Here is a 22,707-nt window from a genome sequence, read left to right as displayed (position 1 = left end):
CTGATTTTCGCATTTGTTTTGTTGCACCACTTTGCGGGTGCCGAGGCTATGTGTGAATTTGGGTGCTTGTAGTGCACAGCATGCTGTGCCCGAGATGTGGAACTTATGGGTGCGCTGCTGAGTCATATGCTTACAGCTATTGAATAAGGCACCTTAAATCTAATAGGCCCTTTAGCTGGCAGGAATTATAAAAAATTCGGTCTGCTGGCGGTGACATAGCGTAGGGGTGGGGGTGGGGAGGAGGGGGTATTTTGGTGTGGTGGTGGGACAGAGCTCAGGGGCTGATAGCTGCAGTCTAAACATCGCGATGCTACGAGAGTTGCAAGAAGCTTTTTAGTGAGCACGCCAGTCAGAGGCAGAGAAGACATAGGTGCTCCTGACACCACTGAGAGATGCGCTGCTAAACGGCTTTTATGTTTGTGACAAGAAGACTCCTCCTGACACGATGGTTCTGACTGCACTGACCCAGTTTAGCTGCAAGGTAGGGCAGCTTTTGCGTTTATCCATACCCATGTGCCGGTGCAGAATCCTTCGCTTTATAAGTCGCTATTTCAAAGAATTTCGTAATATCGCCTCGCGGTAAAACTGAAACGCAGAGATCAGTTTAAGCTCGGAGATGCCCAGTTTAAATATGCTCCATCTCTGCTCGTAGGCACACACAGCAATAGATAATTTGCTTGTTGCCAAGAAACAAGCTCCCGGTTGCCACCGCATTTATTCGTGCTCTCACGGTTGTTTACACCTTTGCCTCGTCTGCCATCCGCTCCGCTGGAGGCTGAATGTCACCGATGCCCTCATCGTTTTCGTGCTTTCCCGACCTGTAACATGTGTCTCCCCTAGATATACCCCAACGTTATTTATTTGACCGGGTCTCCTATGTAGCTACCATAAATCACACCTGTCCTTAGCCATCCATCCATCCATCCATCCATCCATCCATCCATCCATCCGTCCATGTACCTCCATATGTCTTCCCCATAAACAGACATGGCCTTATGTTTTTCCCTTGCAGGTGATGTGATTGTGACGTGCAATCTTGCATGCGGGCACACAAACTGGGATTTCATACCCTTGAAATCACAGTTTCACGTCAGTCACATCATATCTATGAATACGAATTGTCTCCCAGTTTCTAATTGGTTGTATAATCCGCCGCTTCTAGAGTCACTTGATGATCATGGCGCCTTGTCCCCTGTCTCCTTGTCGCGGAGTGCGTGAGGACATAGCCTAGTCCTGTACACCCCCCCTCCACCACACACACACACACACACACACACATGCACGCACGCACAAGCTCTATGCATAGTCTCTGTTCACATGCAATGAGGAGCTTCATTATAGCAGGTCAATTGCGGCCACCTGTTTGATTCTCGTGTTTAGCTTGTATATATGACCTCAGACTGCTGCTAGTCTTGACCTAATTGTATTGATTTGTTCATAAATCTCTTAGGGAGCCCGAAAGACGCAAAAGAGAAAAGATAGAGAGAGAGAGAGAGAGAGAGAGAGAGAGAGAGAGAGAGAGAGAGAGAGAGAGAGAGAGAGAGATGTGCACGGCCAGGGTCTCTCTATCTGCTGTTTCCACGACAACGGCACTACACAGAGAGAGAGAGAGAGAGAGAGAGAGAGAGAGAGACCTAAGTGCAAAAAAAAATTAACCTGCAATTCTCTTTACTTGCTTTAAGGGAGAGAAGATTCGTCTAGAGCTCAGGCTCCGTTTTCCAGAGATCAAAGTCAGGAGGAAGAGATTAATTAAGATTAAAAAAAAAAAAAAAAAAAGACGAGCAAATTAACAAATTAGCCACAAACGGAGGATGACCGCGGGCCTTCACGTGAGATCCGCTCGTTGTGGAAGTAGCCGCAGGTTGCAGTCTGATTGTCCCATGTCAAAAAAATAAAATAAACTTTCAGCTTGACCATGATCTCAAATCCAAGACATAGCCTACAAGCCTCTGCTTCAGATTCCAGCTATGCTTCCATTAAGGCTATATGATGTGCTTTGTGTTTTATGCTTTATGCTCTTCTGTCTCTTGCATCGTTTTATTTGACCCCATTCCATTTTAGACCTACCATATCCATGTAATTTAAACGGTACCGTTGGGCTGACTCAGAGTCATGATTGCCAAACCTGTGGACTGCACTTATGCAATCAGTTGACTTGTGCATTGCAGACCCTTGAAGAGCCGTGGTGGCAGGACGTTTGTGATGAAGTTGGTGCGCCGTGTGTATGAGTGTAATTAATAGTCTGCATTCAAAGTCTGTAAACTCGCCAGCATTATAGCTCGGGGGAGACGTTTCCCCTCTCACAGCCCATTGCTGTGGCGATCCCTGCGAAATGTGAGCATTTCCTGACAATTAGGTGCTGACGTGTCATCGTAAAATCCCACGGGGCTTTAGCAAGCACAGAGGACCTCATGCACTGGTTCAAACGACTCCAGTGACCGCCACACGCTGAATATCAGTCTTATGCTACAAAACACAAGAGCGCATCTTTCACTCCTCTGAACAATACTTCCATTAACCGAGGTGGCCTAGATTCGATGATACAATACACCCCGGGCATCTGATCTCATCACATCCAATTAAACGGCAGATATTGAATACTACTGGTGGGCAACTTGAGCCCAGGGCGCTAAACGGCAGGTCTTTGACCCGGGGGTGAGTGATTGGTCTTGATATTGGACTCAATATCAGAGGTGGGTGCTGGCGACTAATCGAGCGAGTAGTTTGTTCTTTTCACAGACAGTAACTAGAAACGCTTCACTGCAGTGGAGGGCTGGAAAGGGGAGCCAGGCACTGACATTTAGAGGCCCACCTCTTAATCTTGTTTTGCAAATTTGATTTGAAGAGTTGACGTGCACGCGCATACACGCGCAGGCACACAGACACAGACGCGGGGCTGAGAGCGCCACTGGCCGCGGAGGAGCTGTCCACGTGCTGAAATGCTCTGCTCGACGCCGCGCTGCCTCTGTGCGCCCCCCATGTTTAAGAGCAGGCGTGCGAGCTGCTTCTACCTTTGGTCCATCATGGTCCATCAGCCTGTCAGATCATGACAAGCGCACAATAGTCGGAAAGGTTAATCTCGTGTAGTCAACCGAGGCGACCAATATCTGCGGGCCATTACAGTGAGGTTTGCAGCCAGAGGGTTTGGTTGGTGACATTTGCGCTCCACGGTGCGCCGCGCGCCCTGCAGCGTGTCTCCGTTTGGCTCTGCCGGTGACGTGGCGCGTTCACGTCAGAGAATGGGTTGAGCAACGGCTCGGTGCAGATAGCCAAGCGTCATCATAATCAGGTGTCTTCCCTTATTCTGTGCTTGATGTGTTCTGCTGCCTCATTCCCTCTGAGTGAGCTGAACCGGCTTCAGCAAATACCAAACAGGCCTGGGCTGCTGCCAGCGCCTTGCCTGCATGACATAGCATGGCTGTGAAGTGCACGGAAGTGGACCTCCCCCCCTCCCTCCCCCCACGATCCTCCCTTGTCCTCCATCATGTTATCTCACTACAAGTACACCTATAACCCTCTTAACACAGATGGTGCTGTAATGGCTCTTTAGATCTGAGCAATGTACGTTGACAAAAAGGGCCCTTCACAATGTCTTCTTTACACATAGGCTAAATCAACATTGAATATAGATTTAAAAAAAAAAAAAAAAAAAAAAAAAACTCACTGGGTTCTTAATTTTGATTTGATAGGTGTTTATATTTTATCCTACAACACAGACTCACCTTAAAGAGCCCTTCCTTTTCATATGGTAGTATTTCAAAATTGGCTGTTTTATTTTGTTACATTAGTGTGTGTGTGTGTGTGTGTGTGTGTGTGTGTGTGTGTGTGTGTGAGAGAGAGCGAGAGAGAGAGAGAGAGAGAGAGACACTGTAGTGAGATACTGCCTCATTACATGCCCTTATGGTTATTGGCCATCAGTGGTTGCCTTCAAGTGCGTCTCGCGGCATGGGTTGGCATGGTGATTTAAGCTTTTTCAACAAAGTGAACGCCATGGATTAAACCGTAAAACTCATAGCAGGTCATTCTTACTCCAGTAAAACATTATGACAGATAGAGTTTCTTTGGCATGCTTGATGACGACCAACTCAGGTGAAGCTTGTTCTGTTCTTCTTTTCTTTTTGTGGTGGAGCAAGAATGTTGTGCGCAGCCACTATGAGTTTTACCATTTTTAATTTTCTATACCCTTCACTCTTCCTCCTGACAGTGGCGGTTGACGGTTCGTTGCGCGTGGACTGGAGCGCGGCAAGCTCCCTGTCTGACCTCGCGCTCTTGGGGAACACGCGGACCTGCTTGGCGCGCAGACTGATTCTGACAGCACCTTTGGGAGTACTGGACTTCAGCGAGGTGCCCTTTTCTCTCACTTTGACACCCTTCTCATTTGGTTCGGTTTGCTCTCACAGTGTAGCCTTCTGTGGTTGCTTTATACCTCGCTCCGTGTCTCCTGCTCTTTTGCAAACACACACGTGCTTTTCAAAGTCTTTCCAGTTACAAAGAGCTTTATGAAGGAGTAGTGGTGCCTTCATGTCCTGTGGGGAAAACCGTTGGAACTACTTGAAGGTAGGAACTGTTCACTACTGGGAATTGACTGGAAGCCTGGAACTGACTGGCAACTTTCTGTAGACTTTGATTTGGTTGGCCTGATCGTTTTATCGCCAGCTTTCATCCACTTAGAGTGAGAGATAAATGTAGTTCATGTGTTACAACTACCAAACATTGCAATGTCAAACACAAGCAAACAATCAATCAAGAAGACCTTGATGCATCTTGCCATGATATTTTAATAGCTGTGATCGCAAAACAAGTGAAAATCCTTTATTTAGTTCTTTTCATTTTAACTAAATATATAATTCCCTGCACTTGACAACAGTTAAGCCTATTTTTGTGATGGGACAGAGTGTTGGAAGTTAGGGTCACCAAACCTCAAGTCCTTAAGAAGTATTTATCTGTTGAAAACTGAAGTGAGTACAACACTTGTATTCACTATCTTTCAAACTGGACATTAACGTTGTATAAAAAAACAGACAGGAGCAAGAGCAATAGTAAAGAAAGCAATAAAATAGCTTAAATATAAAAGCAATGAAGGGAGCAAAAATGTAAAGAATGAAGGGAGGACAAATCATTAACAAAATTTCATTCCATAAGAGCAAATCTGAAAAACTCAGTTTTGAGAAGTGATTTAAACAATGATACAGATATAGCTGCCAATGCGCCACAGGAGCACACTGATCAAAAGTTTAGGAGCCCAGATTGATATAGAACATAAATATTTGCCTTGTTTTTCTCTAGATTTTGGGACAAACAAAATGAAAATCAATTCTGAAAATGACAGATAGGCCAAAATAAATGCAAGGAAGAATGACGCTGAGATTTTGAGAAGCAGCTTTGAGATTTAGGCTATACAACATGTTTACTGATGCAGTAGACTAAATATCACTATTTTTCCCATTAAGGAATAGTGCAGCAAAGTCAGGTTTTGATTTTAGGAACACCATTACAGTCACCAATACAAAGAAATCAGTTTCATAGACCATGTTACAGCAAACCTTTACAAAGTCCACTTTTATTGTTATGGCAAGTAATGGGATATACAGTATATATTACATCACATGGTTTTGAGACAGGCTATAAGAAGCTTAGTATAACTTTGTTGGGCACCTACCAGATACGTCTAATCAAAGATGACAGTCGCCCTGAATTGAGTGCTCTTGGAACTCAGTAATTCGCCATGTGAAGCAGAAAATTATTTTCTCAACCTTTCCTGGTTTAATAATTACCTAATTAACCAAGCCGTCCAAGTCTTAAACATGTGATTCAGCCCTGGGTTCTCTCTCCATTTTGGTTTTCATTAATGTTCACCAGTTAGTTTCTAATTATTTGCAAGTCATTCAACGTAATTAGCAATTAATTTTTAATTCAGGTTTTTAAATGGAATCTCAGTGGCACAGAGTGTAATGCGTCTCGCCTTTGGACAAAATACAGCTCAGAAGCTCCCTTAAAGAGAGGTGAACCGCTAGCCTGTGTGCTCTGTCAGTCCACGCATGGCTGGACCAGTTCAGCTGTGAGCCATTACAGTGTTGTACCCTTGGATGATCATTTGAATTTGATGCACTTTTTTTCCTGATCCATTTGTCCTGTCAGAGACTCTGCCCAGTTCCTTGTGGATCTGACCTATGGAAAACTCAGGCTAACAGCACACAATGGCCAAGAGTTTAGTGTCAATGAATAGCTTGTTTTAGCATTGAACTACATATTTGTATAAAAAGAAGAGTTCTTCATGTGGTTCAAATCATGCTAAACACCCATCTGAATTGTTAAAATGAACTGGCAAATCATGAATAAAGAACCAAATGTGGTTTCTGAAAATGTTATTTTAATACTGATGACTTGTAGCACTTAATGTATTTCTAAATGGGTCTTCACAGCACCATAAAGGGTCTATGGAGAAACATTCGACCATGATGCGAAGATACAACCTTTTCAAAAGGGTTCTTTGTAGCACCACAAAGGAGTTCTGCTATGGTAGAAGAAAGAACATTTTTTGATGCTGTATAAATACTTTTGTTCAGAGTGCAGGCTGTAGACTGTTAACAGGCTTGAGATAAGCCAAAGTGGTCTGCTGTCTGGACAGCAATTTAAACTAGGGCCGGAGAGTAAAGAGAAGTTAGTAGAGGTAATTCACTCAATGATGATGATGATGATTGTGATGATGATGATGAATCCGTCTCGTCTCGTTTATCCATCAGCACGCACCATCTGGATGTGAATCTGATGTGTCGCAATGAGCCAGCCAGGCAATGATTAGCAGTGCCTAAATGATCCGTTATGAAATGCTGCCTCTCTCTCTTTCTCTCTCTCTCTCTCTCTCTCTCTCCTCACGGGTGGGACTGTTATTTAATAGTGGCATCTGAGAGAGAGGGATTTGCTGAACTGCTGATCCTATCACATTTATTCCACTGAGCAGGGCAATTAAAAGTTATCATCCCACAGACCCCTCCACGACAGACACACAACTGCCCTCAAAGCATGATTTGATCAGTTTTTACCCCAGGAGCCCCAGCAGGGGAAAATGTTTGTTGTTGTTGTTGTTGATTTGATTTGATAGTATTGAATTATTTAACTGTATGTAGAGAGATAATAATCCTCATACATGTAATTATACTTTCTAGGGAATCATACTGAAATTAATCAGCTCCTCATTTTGCTGGAGATAGCCTGGAAGCCCCTCAAGCACTCTTCCCCAGTGTGATGCAAAGGCACGGCAAAGTCCTTGCAGAGACAAAGTAGTTATTATTATTATTATTATTATTATTATTAGACATGCTGGGATGAAAACTAAAGACATGAATTCTGTCCTAATGTGATGTATGGTGCATTCAAAGATAGCCTATTTCAGGGATTTTTTATTATTATTATTATTATTATTATTATTATTATTATTGTGTTGTCATTATATTTTATTATCTCATTATAATTTTAGAATCTACCAGATTAACTGTGGACTCTGTTCGATTGGAGAAAGGCCAGTGCCACACCTGACGCCATGTTATCCAACAGCTGTGTGAAGGCACGGGAGCACGCGCCACAGTCATTGATTCGGCTGCGCGGTGTGTGACATCATCGGCGAATCACGGCGAGCGTGCGCGCGTACCGTGGAGGAATCGTTCCATGGCGACCGGTTGCCATAGAAATGTTCCCCTTGTGGAAAAGTTGAGAGAGAGAGAAGGAGAGAGAGAGAGAGAGACACACACACACACACACACACACACACACACACACACACACACACACACACACACACACACACCACGCATACTACAAGGTAACGCGGCACGTCGACGATGTTCATCTTATTTTCCATGGAGAAGCTCGTCTTCTGCGAGAAAACGCGGCGCGTCGGCACCAGCGAGGACACTCCGGTACATTACAGCCTGTTCCACTGAAGCTGCGTGTTTGTCTGTTCATTATAGATAATATAATCACTTCCATGCATGCCTATCAGCGTGTTTGTGTGCGTGTGTACATCAAACAGGGGAGTAAAGACGCACAGTGCGGACTTAATGGTCAAGCCAATTGGATAGTGTCCGCGGCGCTGGAGAAAAAAACCACACACACTAAGCGCCATGCTGTTTTTCAACCGATGTTTGATATCTAATTAAGAGAAAGGTATTTGACTTAATTGGCCGCTGCGACAGCCCAAATTGGCCCTTTTGCTGTGATGTAACCTTAATTAGCCTATAATTAGAGCAATCAATGCAATACGCCAGACCTCTTACAAAACCTGTGGCATTGCGTGATGGCTCTACATTAATGGGGAGGCGTCTGTGCGTCAGAAATCGCTTCTTAGGGATTTGTATCATAGCAGAACCAGTTGTGGTGCTATGGAGGCACTTAGTATGGTTCACTGCGCCATGCTCAGATTGTTTGTATAGATCCTTAATGACGCTGTTAACCAGTTGAGAATGTAGGCTTATGAAAATAGAAATAATTCGGGCTTCTTTACTACGATTTTTTTTTTTTTTTTTTAATTATTTTAAGGAGAATTCCTTAACTAGCCACTACTCTAACTGATGCACCTTAGAGGAGCCCCAATTTTTCTGTGTGCACAGCCTTGCAACCCGCGCAGGGAGACACCAGTCAGGTCAGTTTACATCAGACACTGCCTGTCGGCCTGCACCTCTGCCTGCTCTCAGCTGCGAACAGGCGCTGTGTATCTAAGAATCTGTGGTGTGTGTGTGTGTGTGTGTGTGTGTATGTTTTCTCCCATGCTATCTCCAGGCCATATTAGGCTACCACGTTGTCTCATGGAGGGAATAGTTAACCAGTGATTTAAATGCCACAGGCGAGCCTGGGCAGCTTCATGGCAGCCACTCCACTGTCTGTTTTCACCAGGCAATGTAGGATTTATGTCTCCTTGACAGTGTGTGTGTGTGTGTGTGTGTGTGTGTGTGTGTGTGTGTGTGTGTGTGTGTGTGTGTGTGTGTACGTCCTTGCACATCTGCCCTTATGAGGACCAAATGCAGTCATTAGGATAGAGAGCAGGACAAATACTACAAAATGAGGACACAAGTAGCTGCTTATAGGATTAGAATTAGGGCTTGGTGATATGTCAGTTTTCTTACTGATGTCATTATATGAAAATAGTTATTATCTGGGATTTCAGTTATTGTAATATCTTGACATGGCTTGACAAGTACTGTCTTTTCCTGCTTTTAAATGCTGCATTACAGTGAATAAATGCAATTTTATGAACCTGTTAGTCTGGTTTAGCTGCTCTCATCCACATTAGTAGTGATTGTAAGCAAAAATCTCGTTTGTAAATATCTTATGAAAGCACCAACAGTCCTACAATACATACACAATATTGTTGTCAACGTATTTGGTCAAAAGATATTGTGATATTTGATGTTGTCCTTATTGTCCAGCCATAGCCAAGTTTATTTTTATGAAAGGATAAGGCCTGCAGTGGTTTGTGGTTTACAAGTGGAAATGCAGAGTCAATGAATGGTCGTCACAAATAAACAGATACAAAGGTGTATATGTATATGCTTTTGCTGGAAGCATATGTGTCGTGGGCGTGTGTGTGAAGGACAAGGCCTGAAACAGAAATCCGACCGCAGCTCTGTGTTGGTGCCGTGTGTAATGCTGATGTCTTCCTCGCTGTTGCTCATTCCCTCTGCTGTTCAGTAGGGCAGTAGGGGAGCGGGAGGGGAGGGGAGGGGAGGAGATGAATGGAGGAACCGAGCAGGTAGCGTCTGGTGTTGTTTGCTGGAATGAGAGTCAGGGGTTAGGGTGACACTCAAGGGCAGGGTTAGACCAGACTGATAGTTTTGTTGATATTTCATGCTGCTGTTCAGTTGCTTTATATGCAACCATCTCAATGCCTGAAAATTATTAGGATTCAGTGCTTCACCTAGAATTTAATTCTTGTCATTTTTGAAAAGCCTGTGAAACAGTTTTTAGGCCATGACAGGACACTCATGCCTCTTTTTGACCAAACATCTTCTGTTTGTTTCTGTTTCTATTCAGGATTCTTGGAACCAAGATTATAACTAGAAAAACAGCCCATGTTTGTACCAGTTTGGAGTGGAACCATTATGGCAGGAGGAGTTCATAATACTCTCCTATATAACCCTGTCCAGTGCCACTTTTCACTTGGACCTTTTTGGAGTGTCTTTAGGTCTTCAGTTTGTTTTTTTTAACTTTTGATAATTTGGACCTGGGTTCTAACAAACCTAGCCTTCACCAAAAAGTAAGGTTTATTGTGCCATGCTTAAATTGGTTGTATAGAGACATTCAAATTAAAAGCAATAGTTTGTACGCTGTACGCTCTTCAATTTCTGCGTTGTCTCACTCTTTCACTTTGCAGTCATACAGGGCCACTCTTCTTCTTGTCATGGTTCCCACATCAGGTCCTGCTATTTTGTGATTCCAGCTGGGAAACGCCTTTTGAACCAATTCATTTCTAGTCAAAAAGCTCACAATGGTCAAATTTAGGTTCACAAACTGGAATGGCAGCAGTCCCTTGTTGGTTGAAAAGGCCTATCAGACTCTCTGCTGAGACTAATGAAGTTCTTCTATCTTAGCAGTGCTCCTTAAAGCACCGTGAGGCAGGTTTCACTGCAAGTTTTATAGACCGCTGAGTGAAATCCACCCACACCACACTGGAAACATTTCTCTGCTCACATCAAAAGTAAAATAATTAAAGAAACATATACACTAGAGTTAGTTAGGGAGGAAGCTCCACACTGTAAGTGGATGACTTTGACTGGCTTAAATCCAATTTTTAATAGAGGGCCATTATCGACCTGATATATCAGCCTAACTTCACTTGAGGGTATGCCATGTCTCCTCCAGTTTGCTCACTCTGATCTGTGAGCTCCTCTGCGGCACAAGAGGATTATCACGCCTCGCGGCAGCAGCTGATACCATCACAGGCACGGGAACCTCTTCACTCTTGCGGGACTCCACTGACAGATTATTTTGTTGTTGTTGTTTGGTATTTGTTTGGTATTTTGCCATTTTTAACCACCGTGAAGAGGACAAGGTCAGGGGTGAGGCTCTTCACACCTCTGTACCTGTGCTATCAAATTTCACGGCAAATGGCACTTGAAAATAAAATCTCTGCAAAATCATGTTTTTTTTGTTATTTTTTAAGGCAGTATGTGATTAATACATGGTAGTAAAAGTTCAGTACATGTGAACATTAAACTTCACAGTATAATAACCACAGTCCCATTTTCAAATGTAATTGATGTGGATTCACTTAATTTACTTCCTGGGTCTTAATCACAGTTGGTGTGCATGGGCTGCTACAACACAGAGATGTGGTGAAATACTGCATATTTAGCAAAATGTTTCTGTTATTGTAGTATAAAATATGTAGGCTATTCGCAGTGCTTTGTATATGTAGTACACTATGATCTTCACTATCAGTTAAGCTGCTAATGTTAACTGGCTAACCAGGTTTACTGTCTTCTCTGTAGAAGAGACGAAGGCAGCTGATCCACCAGGGAGGCAGAGAGGGGGCAGCACATTCAGATAAACTGATAATTAATTAGGTCTGTATGTTATCTCCATAAATGCACCGACGGACTGGACACAATCTGTCCCTGTGTTGATGCACTTTGACCTGCTGAGTCTGCTGACCCATATTAAGTAGCAACACATAACCTTAACTTGGCGTGTGGCCCCGGCTGTTGACGTGGCCGTGCCTCACGTGAGTACAGGTGAGGCTATAAAAAGAGTTAGCAGACAAAGGAGCACGTCAAGTTCATCAACACCCGATACTCCGTCTGCAGTGTGACTTTACACCGCAGACAGATTTGATGCAGGACAGGATAAGAGGAGGGGGTCTATCTTTTGTCCACTGTCTGCTTCTGGCAGTGAAGAGGAAATCATCTGACAGTGTGGTTCACTTCTGGGCAGGGATACTACCAGACACATGAATTCAGAGCTTTGACTCTTTTTGCAAAGGTTAAATCATTTTTTCTCCTGTATAATTGATTGAATAGAGAGGCTTTGCATCTCAAATCACCTGTCATCAACGCTTGGCGCCATTGCAGAGGTCCAGTGGAGAATTGACTGTGTAATTTGAACAAACAATTGATTTTTTTTTTTGGTTTTGTTAGCCAGATAACCAGCTGGCAGGGAAAATTTAGCAAAGCAACCAATGTTACTGTTAACATGCAACCACCACAGTAGCTGCTATGTGTTATTTCTCCTAAACTGCAATGTTAGTGTGCGTGTGTAAATCAGACATGCAAACAAGAAGACAGTAATTGACAGCTGACCAGCGCATTTGTAGCTACAGTAAATAGCTTCCTAACAAACAAACAAATCATCTAAACACAAAAATCAGACTTATCAGTTGCAAAATTGAGTTTTCAGCCCAAAATAGCATAGAAATGAACATTACACTGCATATTGATTTTTGCTGATGCAAGCGTGCGTGTGTGTGGGAGTACCGTTCATGCCCCATTAAAGCAGTGGTGGATGTAAATAGAAACACCTTGAGTGTCCAAGGCCTTGAAGCATATGTTATTGTCTTTGCTTTGAGAAGACAACAGTGGGTTTCCTGTGAGTCATTGGGGATATGTACAGAATCTGGGTTGCCTTTATGTACTGCTGAGCCGCTGTGTTTAAGTTTTTCCCCCCAATAAGACATGTTTCTCCTCTCTTTTCAGGTGAATGTTGATGACACCATTGAAATGTTACCAAAATCAAGAAGAGCACTTACTATTCAAGAGATTGCTGCATTAGCACGATCGTCACTACACGGTGAGTGTGATATTCGGTGCATGCTTAACTTCTTGAATGCACACACACATACTAATGAAGTGCGGCTAAATCAAAAGCTTGGTAAGCTTCGGCCTATGGTTGATGATCATTATAAAACAAACTGACTAAATGTAACTGACATCAGCCTCATCCTGCTTAGTGCGATGTATCCTGGTCTAGTCATCAAGATTTATCTTCAAAGCTAAGAGGTTGATAAACTCTTTTTAAGTGGGTTACCCTTCACTGCATTTCAAACACACACACACACACATGCACACATACACACACACACCATAAACAAAGGCCAGCCCAGGAAACCACCACACTCAAGCACAGATTTAGTTACACCACAGACAAACGCCTCCTAATGTCATTGTCTATAATGTGGCCATTAGCAAACCCTCCTTCCTTGCAGGTATCTCCCAGGTGGTGAAGGATCATGTGACCAAGCCCACAGCCATGGCCCAGGGCAGGGTAGCCCACCTGATAGAGTGGAAGGGGTGGTGTAAGCCCATGGACACTCCGGCAGCCCTGGAGTCGGACTTCAACTCCTACTCTGACCTCACTGAGGGAGAGCAGGAGGCGCGTTTTGCTGCTGGTAAGACTTTGGTTGTCTGTTTGTTTGTGTGGTGAACAATGCTTAAAAAATCAATAACTAGCTGCACCGCAATACTCAAAGTTGCACATTCCTGAAGAGATTCTACATGCACAACAGCATTTAAACCCCCAAAATCCCCAGGAAAAAGAACAAAGGATTGCTGAGATCAAGAAAAATGCACTAATTAAACGACAAACTAAAAAGGAAAACATAATATTTACAACTAGAACAGGCCAGTTTTCATCTCACACGGTCATCTTCAGCGGTGAAATACAGTGCGGTGACAATTTCGGGACATGACCTTGGCACACCGACACCACTGGTACCCACCGCCGTTTTTCATACATAAATAATAGTATGTGAGTCTGAGCTGTTGCACTGCAGTTAAATTATGGCTTTCTCATTATTTTGCAAACCTTATTTTAACACTGACTTGATATTAGTTAAAGTCTCCGTAAGGTTTTGTATCATATGTGTTTTATTCAAGCCTCATACCGGACCCTTTTTTACACTATTTATTAGACAATGCAATCAAATTAATGCTAATTCATAGAATCATTAGTGCAAGAGGCGGCCAAATTCAACATCAACCCAAACAAGCACGGTTTGTTTAGCTTATGATATTGTGACACGGCAAAAAACGATATTAGAACAGCTTTGTAAATTGATACCAGAACAACGTTTCCATCCAGATTTCACAAAACAATGCAGGGAGCTGGCATGGATAACTTGAGCCACTGGTTTTCGCTGGTGGTGTAAGTCATCTTATCAGCATCTATTAATCATCAAAGTGTTGCTAACTTTGCTCGGGTATCAGCTGGGATGAATGTGTGTCCTTAAATCTTCTCCTCCACACTTGTGCCGGCGTGGTCCTCGCGGAGCGCTGTTCACCCTCCGCTCATCTGTCTCCCCTATCTTCCACTCAGTCACCTCATCTTTTACTCTTCTTTTGTCCACTCTGGCCCCCTCTATCCATTACCCCCTTCCTCCCTTTCATGCTGTCCTCTCTAATGTTCCTCTGTGCCCTGTGTCTCTTTATCACCAGTTTTTTTTTTCCCTGTCTCTTTCACCCTGTCTCTCCTGCTTGCTCTCCCTCCATTCTCTCCCTCGCTCCCTGCAATGCAGACTCTCAAGGTTAATTTGCACAGTTAGGTTTTGCTCCTGGCTTGTGCTGCCATGACTGAGCGATTTTCCTCTGTGCCCCCTCAGGTCTCCTGTCTTTTTTTTTTCTCTTGCTTTTTTTGTCCATTTACATCACTCATTCTCTTTGTTTTCTCTTTTTCCTCTCTTTTCTTTTCTTCTCTTCTCTTCTCTTCTCTTCTCTATCATTCTCACCTTGTCTACTCCTTTGTCATCCTTTCTATTCATTTTATCTTTGGGTTGGATTGTGATGTGTTCTTTAATTCGGTTTTTTTTTTTTTTTTTTTTTTTGTGAAACTGTAGAGAGCCCTCTGATCTATTTGTTAACCTAAGATAAAAAGTAGTCAAAGCCGAAAGAACTGATGTAGTTCTTCAGATTGTTTTTCATAGTGCTGATTTGGAGCGTTTCATACATCCCTCAGTGGTTCTTTCCTGCTCCATGAAAGGTCATGGTAGAATTTTTTGTAGCTTTTTGCTGTAGAAAAACTTTCCTTTTTGATGTTTACAACCTGCGCCAACATTAAAAACCCTAAAAAATAATATTATCTCTGACATCGTTATCGATCAAATACTCACTAGGTATCTAAACTGGTGCTCCATGGCACCAAACAAGGTTTTCCTCTCTGGTACAAACATTTCTGCTGCTCTATACAACCTTTCCTGTTAAAACTATAGGTTTAATTCAAGTGACATCCTCCCCACAGTTCTCTATTATGTGTAGCTGACAGAAAGGGGGGGGTTATTCCACTTGTTCCACCTCAGCCTTGTCTCTTCCTCTTACATCATCGGCGTGCGCCCGGTCGTCCCCCCTGTCAGTGAGCTGTCGGTTGTGCTGACTCCTCTCATTTATGTCAACTGTCTCCTTGTAGCACCGGTAACGGTGTTACCGCGGGTGACTGGACAGACTGCGTGAATGTCAGTGAGCACACTGGTACACAATGTTGGAGCGTGAATGGTGAAGTAGCGAGAGCGAGAGTGTGTTATAGCGTGTGTGAGCATTAATGCAAGCATGAGTAGCCAGCAGAATAGATGGGCAAACATGGACGAAGCTGCATGATAGGAGGCATCCTGGGATTTGGATCTAGTTGGGACTGTCCTATTGATAGGCGGACTCCTGCCAACATGCACGTGCACACACGCGTGCACACACACACATTCTTCTCAGTTAATCCTGCTGTGTGTCTCTCCTTCCTGCATGAGCCTGGCTGCCAGCCTTGACCGACACAGAGAGGCTTATGTCACTGTTTGTGTTTGTGTGTGTTTGTATGTACATGTATGTGTGAGTGAGAGAGAGGAAGTGAATGAGTGTGGTTGTGTCAAATGCATATGTGTGTGTGTGTGTGTGTGTGTGTGTGTGTGTGCGTGTACAGAGAGGCTGTATTCCAGATTCCAGTGTAGGTCTGGCAGGCGGGTATCACCACGGTGTCGAGTGCATGTGCTCTGACCAGTCCAACTCACCAGGTTTACACTATCCAGGCAGTAAACAAACCTTTTGGAAAAATCTAAATTCGGAAAAGCGGCATAAGGCATTAGGGGAAAAAAAGAAGGCTTTGCTGCAACTGACATCGCAATCCAGCAACGCAGCTGAGTGTGGCACTGCGGCACTAAGCAGAAGCTAGGCTTTTACTGGGATGGGAAATAGAGGAAAGCTACCGTGAGGTTTGACAAAGACACAATGTCAGAACGCATCAGTTTTTTAAATAAAGCAAGAATAATGCATTAGAAAAATAGAATGTAGTCGCTACTCACTCTTCGGAGCTGCTGTCTTCTCACCGCTGCGTGGGAATATATATGGGGAAAATAGAGGAGCTGGCAAGCATGGAAGTGACAGTCAAAGTTTCAAGGCCAATTTACACAGTGCTTTCACGGAGGACAGCCATGCAGACTACTGTGTTCTAACTGTATGCATATGTGTGTGTGTGTTGAGAACCAGCAGTTTTTTGACCCGCAGAATCACTTTAGCCATTCCTCATCTCTCAAATGAGGGCGGTTTACAGTTAGGATTAAATTTAGGCGTATGTTGGTGAGAGTTAGGATTACCCAGCAGTGATTTTGACTGAATAGATGTTGAAATGATGTCTATATTCATCCTGCTGAATGCATCCCTTTGCAAAATTAGAGCCCTAAATATCTTTCTAATGTCATCTCTGCACATTGTCATCCATCAAATGCTTACTACTCAGCAAGGTCTTGGTGAGTGAATATGGTCAATAGAACATCCTCATACAGAGACAAGAACGAGGGAAGCTTATCCATTATCTGTTTATCCATGTATAGCTATACATCTCTGTGTGCTTATTTTTGGCATTTGTGTGCTGTATATGGGTGACATTGAATAAATGCAGGTAAAATCTCTGTCTTTGTTTGGTTCAAATAGGGCAGAGATCAAAATGGAAGTAGGCAATTGAAGAGATTTTTAAAAGGGCTTTCAGCGGAGAACTAAATGGCTGAGGATGCACCGGTGTATGCGAGGAGAGTTCAGGGCCCAGCTGAATGGGATCATCGATCTACCTCTATGGGAGACAGCGCATGAATACTGAGCATTGACCTGAGCGAGTCAGAGAGAGAGGGACGAGGGGGGTGGGGGTGAGGGGTTTGTCAGAGATAGAGATCAAAATGAGAAGTGAGGGACAAGCCTGAGAGAAAAGAGGACAGCAGGAATGAGGAGAGTTGGCCAAGTCGATAGAGAGTTTTGTTGAGGGAGACGATCGGGGAAAATGGCATGACAACTGGGAGAGCGCGCATGAATCGGAAGGAATACAAAACAGATGGACTGAGAGAAGGAGGACGAGGACGAGCCGAGTGACCGAGAAAGGAGAGTACGAGATGGAGAGAGAGAGAGAGAGAGAGAGGAATTTTGCCGTCCGATTGGCTAGGCGCTGATGATGATTGGAGGTGATTGGTCAGTAGGACCTTGTGGATCACTGGTTCTGTCACATGCTGAGTCACCTTAGCCAAACACACACACACACACACACACACACACACACACAGTCACCCTGACTCTGTCCCCTACGTCAGTGTGTGTCTGTGTGTTTGTGTGCAGTTTATATCTGTGTGTGTGTGTATGTTGTGCACATACGTGCATGCAAGTGCGTGTATTTGCACAGGTTCTTGTATGCAGCGTTGCAGTGGCGATCAAAAAGAGAGGAAACATCATGAGTCAATCAACTACCAGTCAAATCGGTAGTGTTATCAGAAAGGCATTAAAGGTGCACTACGTAAAATTGCCGAGGGTCAATTTAAGTGACGATTCAACTGACAAAACGTGGAATAAGCACATAATTTGATGGTTGAGTCAATTTGGTTCTGATTCTTAGCCCAGCTGATAAAATTACATGCTTAATCCTCAGTTTTGGCAGTTGAGTCTTAACAGTCCTCATATCAATCCTCATATCAAGCGTTCCCTCCTGCTTAAAGTGGAAATGCAAACCATATCACCTCCTGCTCCTCACATGATCCTGCCTGAAACTAGAAAGTTGGATGTTACGGGGGATTTTCCAAATAAAATGTGACCACATAATTATATATATATATATATATATATGAAAATGTCAAGGATTATTACTTAAAAAAAAAAAAAAAAAAAGATCAGTGTCATGTGTCTTTTTGCGCCTCCTCCAGCTTACTGTTTCCCGTGTGCTGGCAGGAACGCCTCCTTACATAACAGCATTACGTAACGCCCAGCGGCAGCCATCTTAAAGTGAGCCAAAATGACCGCTTGGAGAACGTTGATTGTAACTGGAAGTGCCTTTTTCTATTCAGTCTGTTTCTACGCTGTACACTTCACCACACAGTCGCAGCCTGTCACTCAAAATCCACTGTGACATGGAGAGCCAGTGGCTGGGCGCCGCCTAGTTGCCATGACAACCATGTATTTGCTTGTGTATGTCTGAACATGTGTTGTGTGTGTGTGTGTGTGTGGAGGGTGCAGAGTAACATGAATCACCACTGTGTGTTCACCTTTGCAGCTGTCTGTGTAATGTATATGTAGGATTTCTAATCTTTGTGTTTGTTTTTATGTGGATTTTCATTTGTGTGTGTGTGTGTGTGTGTGTGTGTGTGTGTGTGTGTGTGTGTGTGTGTGCAGGCGTGGCCGAGCAGTTTGCCATCGCTGAGGCTAAGCTGAGGGCCTGGTCCTCTGTGGACGGCGACGACTCCAACGATGACTCATACGACGAAGACTTTCTGCCTGCCAATGAGCCCACCACACAGAGCACAGGTACACAAGACGCACGCACACACACACACACACACACACACACACACACATATAACAGTGTACCTCTACACTTCAGTCCAAACACCAGCCACGGTGCAGGTAATTGTTTATTTCCTTCACATTGTGCTTTTGCTTTCTAATTCTCCATCACATATCCATTTTCCTCATCCATTACTTTCTCTCTTTCTCTCTCTCTTTCTGTGGTCTAGATCGCTCTGTGTCTGTGGTTTTTATTGTCCCAGTGCCCTAGTTTTCATCCTCCCCTGACATATTTTTTGTTCCCTGGCGCAATTTGATATCCCTCTTGCAAGTTTAATATAATTTCCTTCGCTGCAGACAGAGATGGTGGCTGTATAAGTGTGGTGCATGTATTTGTCATTGTGTGTGTGTGTGTGTGTGTATACCCATGCTTTCACCTTGATTACTTTAAATCACCAAATAACATTCAAATCCATATTGCTTCTGTATCATTAGACATTAAACTGTGGCTTTGTGCCATCTTGCAAAGGCCATTCAGACTCCTGAGACAGAAATTTCACACTGATATATATGCCAGCTTCACCCACCTTTCATTTGAATTAATACTGCAGCACATTTCTCTTTGACAGTATTACACAGAATTTGTCCTTCAGGGCTGCTGTAGTGTAGGCACACATAACGCAGAAATACAATACAAAACAAAGATACTAAATCAGTTGTTCTCTAACACTCTTTTGCTTTCTCGGCACTGCTGTCAATACACTCAATTCAGGTGTTTCTTTAATTACATTTTTCACTTACCACACAAAGTATGTATTTCATATCTGGGCTGGGTGTTTTGTCACATGTGATATATTTTTCACTCATAATATTCTTTTTCTCCGTAAGTGCCACTGTTTTTATTTTGCTCAGCCTCATGATGTCTCCTTTTATTCATTGTGGTTAATTATCAGCTCTTTTTAGTACTCTGAGGCATTTGTTTTTCAGTTCTTTTTCAAAATTAGAATTGTGTTGCTTTTACATTTCTTCAATTTCATATTCTTAGTGCAAATTTAAAAAAAAGAAAAAGTGAAAACCCCAGACAGCATGTTGTTGTTTCTGTTTGACTAAATGAGAATTGGTCTACTGGTTTTTTAAAAAAAGAGCAATAGTCTTGCATTGCAGTTTAAAACAACAATCAGTAACACACTTTTCAGCATAGTGTAACTACTTTCTTTTTAAAGTAACTCTCCACGATTCGGGCTATAGATTATGTTAGGATATGTGCTGTATCCCATTAGTATTTGTTGCTGCAATGACTCACTTTCCCCAGAGCTATCATTAAAGTTTCATCTCATCTTATCTTTTCTCTTCTAATCATTATTCTTTCCCTTCATCACTGATCACACTCCATGCTAAGTGCCTTTTCCTTCCCTCTAGACTTGCCGTCGTACCCTCCCTACCTGAAGGACTTGATCCACAACCAGGTATGCCAACATCTGGGGCTGCGAGGGCCCTGCTGTGAGGGAGGAGGAGGAGGGGGCGAGGGAGGCGGCAGCGGAGATCCCTCCCCCACGTCGGGCTCCCCGGACACCCTGTGCTCCAGCCTGTGCAGCCTGGACGAGCATCACCCACTGCTGCGCGACCTGGGCGGCCACCGCGGCGCCCACTCCCACAGCAACGCCGCCGAGCTCGCTGCCAAGATCCTGTCGGCGCTGCAGGGGGGGGAGGAGCTGCTGCTGGCCCGCCTCCAAAGGGCGGGGCAGGGGGGGTCCGGCGGGGGGGACTGCAGCTTCCACAGCCTCGGCGGGGGAGGGCGGGGCGGCAGGCCCTGCGGGGGACAAGACTCCCCCTGCTACTCGGCGTCCTACTCCGAGACATACCTGTCGCCCGGCGAGGACGATGACACCCCTTGCAAGGACTACGAGGGCACCATGTGCCAGGTGGAGGCGGACGGCAACGGAGAGGAGTACGACCCCCGCAGGAGGGTGTCTGACGTGGCCTCCTCAGGAGTGGTGTCCCTGGACGAGGAGGACGAAGAGGAGGAGGAGGAAGAGGAGGAGAGGGAGGGAGGGCCAAACAACCAGTGATTCCTCTCTCCCTCCATCTAACCTCAGTATTTAACCCCTCTGCCCTCTCCATCTCGATTTTGGAGGACCTTTTATTTTTGCAACAACTTTTCCTCTCCTCCACGGTGTCTGAAAACTTCTGCGCATGTTTTCGTTTTTTTTTTTTTTTTTTAACTCTCTCATGACTCATTTGACTGCAGTGTAAACCATCTGTTTTTGCCTTACTTGCAACATTTCAGATCTCCCCCTTTCCACTCCTAACTGCTTGAACCCCATTTGATATGTATCAAATATATTTTCTTTCAAGGCGTCCAAACAATCTTTTCTATCTGTGTGAAAACAGGAGTGCTGGACTGGCCTAACAGCCTTCAGTAAAAAGCCCAATGATTGACTCGTGGGTTCAGTATGAAGCTCACTGGACAGTTGGGGTTTGTGGCTCCAAACCGCCCCAAAACAGACAAAACCACCAGGCAAACCGAATGACTGAGTCCGAAACTCTGACTTACCTTTGCATGTGTTCTGCAAGTGCTGAAACTGATGGGTTGACCCGGTCTTGAGCACGGTTTGTAACCTCAGCTGTTCTGTATAACCCCACCCGTCCCCAGCGTCTCCCATGGGAGGGCAGGTTGACACTGCATCCTGGGACCTGCCCTTAACCCACCCCCACCCTCCTCCCCCCTCCCTCCCACCCTTTGCAAGAGACAACATAGCATCCTTTGGGCATGGCTTGCTGAGTATGCCAAACTATTTATCCCTGTCACTACCAATTATGAGCAAATGCTGGAATGTCTTCAAGGTGACAGGACATAGTATGTATTTTAAAATAACAAAGTTTAAATCAGAAAAAAAAAAGATTTGTCACAAATGATATGACAGAAATGATATGCTTTTATTGTACTAGTTTTCTATCATTCAAACATGTTGTTGTTCATATTACTCCAAATATCATTATGATGGACATCTGCCATAATGATGACCTATAGCTACTGGATAACATTTTTCTTTGGTTCTGTGGATTCCCGCATGGAAGACACAAGAACCCTGGTTGTCTTAAAAAAAAAATATGACAAAAAAAAAAAAACAAACAAACAACACAAATCAACAACAACAACAGCAGCAGCAGCAGCAACGACAACGACAACAAACAAACAGAATGTTCCTGAAGTGATCCTTTGGTGGAAGGCGTTCGGAGGAGAAATAACACTGGTTCAAAAGACAGAAACCTAGTTTTTCTGTGAGAAGGAGACGAGTTGCATTGGAGATTTTCTATATTTTTGTATGCGTTGTCTTGCTTTGATCTCTTTGCCTATGCGGCGTGCCAGTGTATGTGGTTTTTTTGCACGAAGCTAACGTGGCTGTAGATTTCTCCTTTCTTCGTTATCACTGTGTGATATAGTCTACTGGGAAAAAAAAAATCATAATACAAATGTGAACAAAAAAAGTTTCTTTTTTTTATTTTTTATTTCAAAAGAGGATACTGTGATACGGTTTGTTATTGTCATTTGTCATGATCCTCAAGAAGAGCTCTTTGTTTTTCTTCTCAAAAATCTGGAATCTTCTTTCTCTCCTCTCATACTGATTCCTGAAAAGCTTTGCCTTTTATTCTATACTTTCCCTCTTTTCTAAGACGAAGTTCACTACTTTTTTGCCGAAGATGTTTGCAAAAAGGGCATGTTTATTCGGTACATGCAGACATTTCCATCTCCATAGTGATGTGAGGAGCTCCATTGAGGTTCTCCCAGAGGGACTGTCATTCATACAACTCAGGAAATCCCATTGGACCAGAGCATCAATGCATCCCGCCCACACACATAACACCACTTGTCTCTCATTCTCCATCTCTGTGTGCTTGTATGTGTGCATTTTTGATAGTGAATGTGTGTGCGAGTGTGTGAGAGAGAGAGCAAGTGAGAAGGCGTGATGTGCATAGTTATTTTTTACAA

At 43.8% G+C, this 22,707-nt stretch overlaps 1 protein-coding gene across 1 annotated transcript; it reads left to right on the top strand.

Annotated features, from left to right (window-relative positions):
• The first annotated feature begins 376 nt into the window (after window positions 1-376).
• Window positions 377-21,388, top strand: fam131ab (family with sequence similarity 131 member Ab). Its single transcript, XM_030066328.1, has 5 exons — window positions 377-481; window positions 12,684-12,777; window positions 13,193-13,375; window positions 18,606-18,737; window positions 20,136-21,388. The coding sequence occupies exons 1-5, from the start codon at window positions 446-448 to the stop codon at window positions 20,783-20,785; spliced, it is 1,095 nt and encodes a 364-aa protein (XP_029922188.1). The 5' UTR covers window positions 377-445; the 3' UTR covers window positions 20,786-21,388.
• The last annotated feature ends 1,319 nt before the right edge of the window (window positions 21,389-22,707 follow it).

This window comes from Myripristis murdjan, chromosome 13 (assembly GCF_902150065.1).
Source record: "Myripristis murdjan chromosome 13, fMyrMur1.1, whole genome shotgun sequence".
NCBI lineage: Eukaryota > Metazoa > Chordata > Actinopteri > Holocentriformes > Holocentridae > Myripristis > Myripristis murdjan.
Note: the sequence above shows the minus strand (reverse complement) of the source record. Positions and strands in the feature narration are given on the sequence as shown.